The 3898-nt window shown below is 50.1% G+C and overlaps 1 protein-coding gene across 1 annotated transcript; it reads left to right on the forward strand.

The window, feature by feature from the left end:
* Positions 1–230: 230 nt before the first annotated feature.
* C10H19orf85 (chromosome 10 C19orf85 homolog) lies at positions 231–3650 on the forward strand. Its single transcript, XM_038751996.1, has 3 exons — positions 231–406; positions 2953–3486; positions 3599–3650. The coding sequence occupies exons 1-3, from the start codon at positions 231–233 to the stop codon at positions 3648–3650; spliced, it is 762 nt and encodes a 253-aa protein (XP_038607924.1).
* The last annotated feature ends 248 nt before the right edge of the window (positions 3651–3898 follow it).

A 3898-nucleotide genomic window follows, 5' to 3' on the forward strand; every position in this document is an offset into this window, starting at 1 on the left:
TACTTGTACATATCTATTCTATTTATTTTATTTTGTTAGTATGTTTGGTTTTGTTCTCTGTCTCCCCCTTTTAGACTGTGAGCCCACTGTTGGGTAGGGACCGTCTCTATATGTTGCCAACTTGTACTTCCCAAGCGCTTAGTCCAGTGCTCTGCACACAGTAAGCGCTCAATAAATGCGATTGATTGATTGATCCCAGGACTCCCTGCCCCTTCCCAGCCCCCGAGAGGATGCATCCCGGGGTCCCGCTCCTTCGGGGTGACCCCCTGCATGGAGGCCGAGATCTCTGCGCCTTCGTCGATGGAGAGGCCGCCCGGGTCCTGAAAACCCTGCAGGGGCCCCGAAAGATGCAGCCCCCGAAGAGGAGACCCAACCACAGACGCTTCCTCTACAACCAGATCTGCAGGTTGGGGGGCGAGGGGGAAGGAGGGGTCCTGGGAAGGAAACCGGGAGCGGAAAGAGAAGGCGGGAATCTGCGGGGAAGAGGGGTTGGGAGTGAGATAACAATAATATTATTATTATTATTATTATTAATAGTATTTAAGTGCTCACTCTGTGCAAAACGCTATAATGAGCGCTAGGGTAATCAATCAATCGTATTTATTGAGCGCTTACTGTGTGCAGAGCACTGTACTAAGCGCTTGAAGTAGGGTAGATACAAGATAATCAGGTCGAACACTGTACTTGGGGCTCCTGGTCTAACGGCTCCTGGTCCAGGAGGCCTTCCCAGACTGAGCCCCTTCATTCATTCAATTCATTCAATCGTATTTATTGAGCGCTTACTGTGTGCAGAGCACTGTACTAAGCGCTTGGGAAGTACAAGTTGGCAACACATAGAGACAGTCCCTACCCAACAACAGGCTCACACTCTAGAAGGGGGAGACAGACAACAAAACATGTGGACAGGTGTCGAGTCGTCAGAACAAATAATTAAAGCTCTATGCACATCATTAACAAAATAAATAGAATAGTAAATATGTAGAAGTAAAATAGAGTAATAAATCTGTACAAATATAGATACAAGTGCTGTGGGGAGGGGAAGGAGGAGAGGAAAAAGGGGGCTCAGTCTGGGATCCAGCTTAATCTAAACATCTGGACAATTCCCAACTGGATCGGGAGCTGTTGGACACCTGAGTAGCCTACAGTTATTGTCCTCTCCCTTCCAGTGAGAAGTCGTACAAGTGCCAACTTGGACTTCCCAAGCACTTAGTACAGTGCTCTGCACACAGTAAGCACTCAATAAATATGATTGAATGAATGTTGCCATGTTTCACTTTAAGTGGCTGGACAGAAAACCTGTATCTTCCTTCCTCTCCCCCTCGTCCCCCTCTCCATCCGCCCCCCATCTTACCTCCTTCCCTTCCCCACAGCACCTGTATATATGTATGTACATATTTATTACTCTATTTATTTATTTTACTTGTATATATCTATTCTATTTATTTTATTTTGTTAGTATGTTTGGTTTTGTCTCCCCCTTTTAGACTGTGAGCCCACTGTTGGGTAGCGACTGTCTCTATATGTTGCCAATTTGTACTTCCCAAGCGCTTAGTACAGTGCTCTGCACACAGTAAGCGCTCAATAAATACGATTGACTGATTGAGAAGGGAAAACAGATACTGAATCCCCACTTTACAGATAATAATAATAATAATGATGGTATTTGTTAAGTGCTTACTATGTGCAAAGCACTCTGTTAGAGCATACTCTCCCCAACACTTAGTACACACTATGCTTAGAGAAGCAGAGTGGCCTACCGGAAAGCCCACGGGACTGGGAGTCAGAAGTCATGGGTTCTTATCCTCCTCTTGTCAGCTGTGTGATTTTGGGCAAGCCACTTAATGTCTCTGTGCTTCGGTTCCCTCACTGTAAAATGGGGGGACTGGGAGTCAGAGGTCGTGGGTTCTTATCCTCCTCTTGTCAGCTGTGTGATTTTGGGCAAGCCACTTAACGTCTCTGTGCTTCAGTTTCCTCACTGTAAAATGGGGGGACTGGGAGTCAGAGGTCGTGGGTTCTAATCCTCCTCTTGTCAGCTGTGTGATTTTGGGCAAGCCACTTGACTTCTCTGTGCTTCAGTTCCCTCACTGTAAAATGGGGATTAAGCCTGCTGACCTCGTTCGTGTCTACCCCAGGGTGTAGAACAGTGCTTGGCACATAGTAAGCGCTTAACAAATACCACAATTATTATTATTATTACACTGTTCTGCACACAGTAAGCACTCGATTGATCGATTGGGCTTACCTAAAATCACAAGTGGCCAAGGAGAAAGGGACCCTGAGAATAGGGGAGAAAGTGGACGGAGTCTGAGGACAAGAGGAGAGTCTATGGGTGGGGGAAAACAGGGGTCCGGAGGAATGATCAGGAGAGGGTGAGGTGGGGTGGGAAAGGAGAGGGTGGGAACTGGGGCAAGGGAAAGGGGGAATTCATTCATTCATTCAATCGTATTTGTTGAGCACTTACTGTGTGCAGAGCACTGTACTAAGCGCTTGGGAAGTACAAGTTGGAATCAAAGTCTGGGTGGGAGAGCTTGGTGGAGGTGAGGGATGGTGTAGTGGCTAGAGCACGGGCCTTGGGAGTAAGACGGTCATGGGTTCAAATTTCAGCTCTGCCACTGATCTGCCGTGTGACCCTGGGCGAGTCATTTCACTTCTCTGGGCCTCAGTTACATCATCTGTGAAATGGGGATTGAGACTGTGAGTCCGACTTGGCACAGGGACCGTGGCCAACCCGATTTGCTTGCGTCTACCCCAGCGCTTAGTACAGTGCCTGGCACAGAGTAAGGGCTTAACAGATATTATCATTATTATCATGGGGATTGGTGCCGAGGACAGAAAGGAAGAGGAGCTGAAGAAGAGTTAGGATGGGGAGAAGAGGCAGGGGGGAAGAGAAGGAACTGGAGGGGAGGTAGAGGGGGTCAGGAGCTAATGACAATCCCTTTCTTCCCTCGCCAGGCGGTTTGCAGATATCGAGGCAGCCACGCGCCGCCTGGCCTTGGCCATTCTGTCGCAGGAGCCCCCTCAGCGCCAGTCCCTTCCCCGGCCCGTCACCCCCTCCCCACCGCTCCTCTTCCCGGCCCACCCCGGCCCCTTCCTTGCGGGCTCCTTCGTGGGGGTGGCTGAGGCTTCTGATGCCCCCGATGGGCCTGACCTGAGCCCAGCCGCCTTACCTCATGACCACGATGACCTCTTTGGTGACATCATGCTGACCCCCGACGTACCTGAGCCCCTCCCTCCGGCCCTGGGACCCCTGGAAGGCCTGCTGCCAACCCACAGTGCTCTGGGATCCCCATTCTTGACTTCTGCTCTCTCAGAGACCGCTCCTCTAATCCCTAATAGTCCGGGGCAAATCTGTCGCGGCCTATCCCAGTGTACCCACTATTTCCCACCCCTGGAACCTCTCCCCTTTGCCCATCGTGCCTTGGAGGGCGGGCCCACCAAGTGGCATCTTTCTCCTAAGTGGGGGTTTGTGGAGCAGGCGGGCCTGCGGTCAGGCCCTCTGTAACTGATGGAGGTGGCACATTTCAAAGTGGTGAGTTGGGGGGGACACCCGGTTCCTTTGACCCCAGACCTGAGATCTTTGACCTTTATTTTCTCAAAGAACCCCCCACCCCGACCCCAGCAGGATCGACAACACCACTCCTGGCTGTTGAACAGTAAACAGAGGACACCCTCCGGACCACCTGGCCCTAACTCATCCTCGTCCCGAAAACAAAAAATAAAACAATAAATTAAAGCCCTCTAAAGGGGGCCTCCTGCTCTGGGTCCTGCATTTATTCATTCAATCGTATTTATTGAGTGCTTACTATGTGCAGAGCACTGTTCTGAGCGTTTGAAAAGTACAATTCAGCATCTTACCTAGTAAGTATGGTACTTGTTAAACGCTTACACAACTTATACT

Source organism: Tachyglossus aculeatus, chromosome 10 (genome assembly GCF_015852505.1).
Source record: "Tachyglossus aculeatus isolate mTacAcu1 chromosome 10, mTacAcu1.pri, whole genome shotgun sequence".
Taxonomy (NCBI): Eukaryota; Metazoa; Chordata; class Mammalia; order Monotremata; family Tachyglossidae; genus Tachyglossus; species Tachyglossus aculeatus.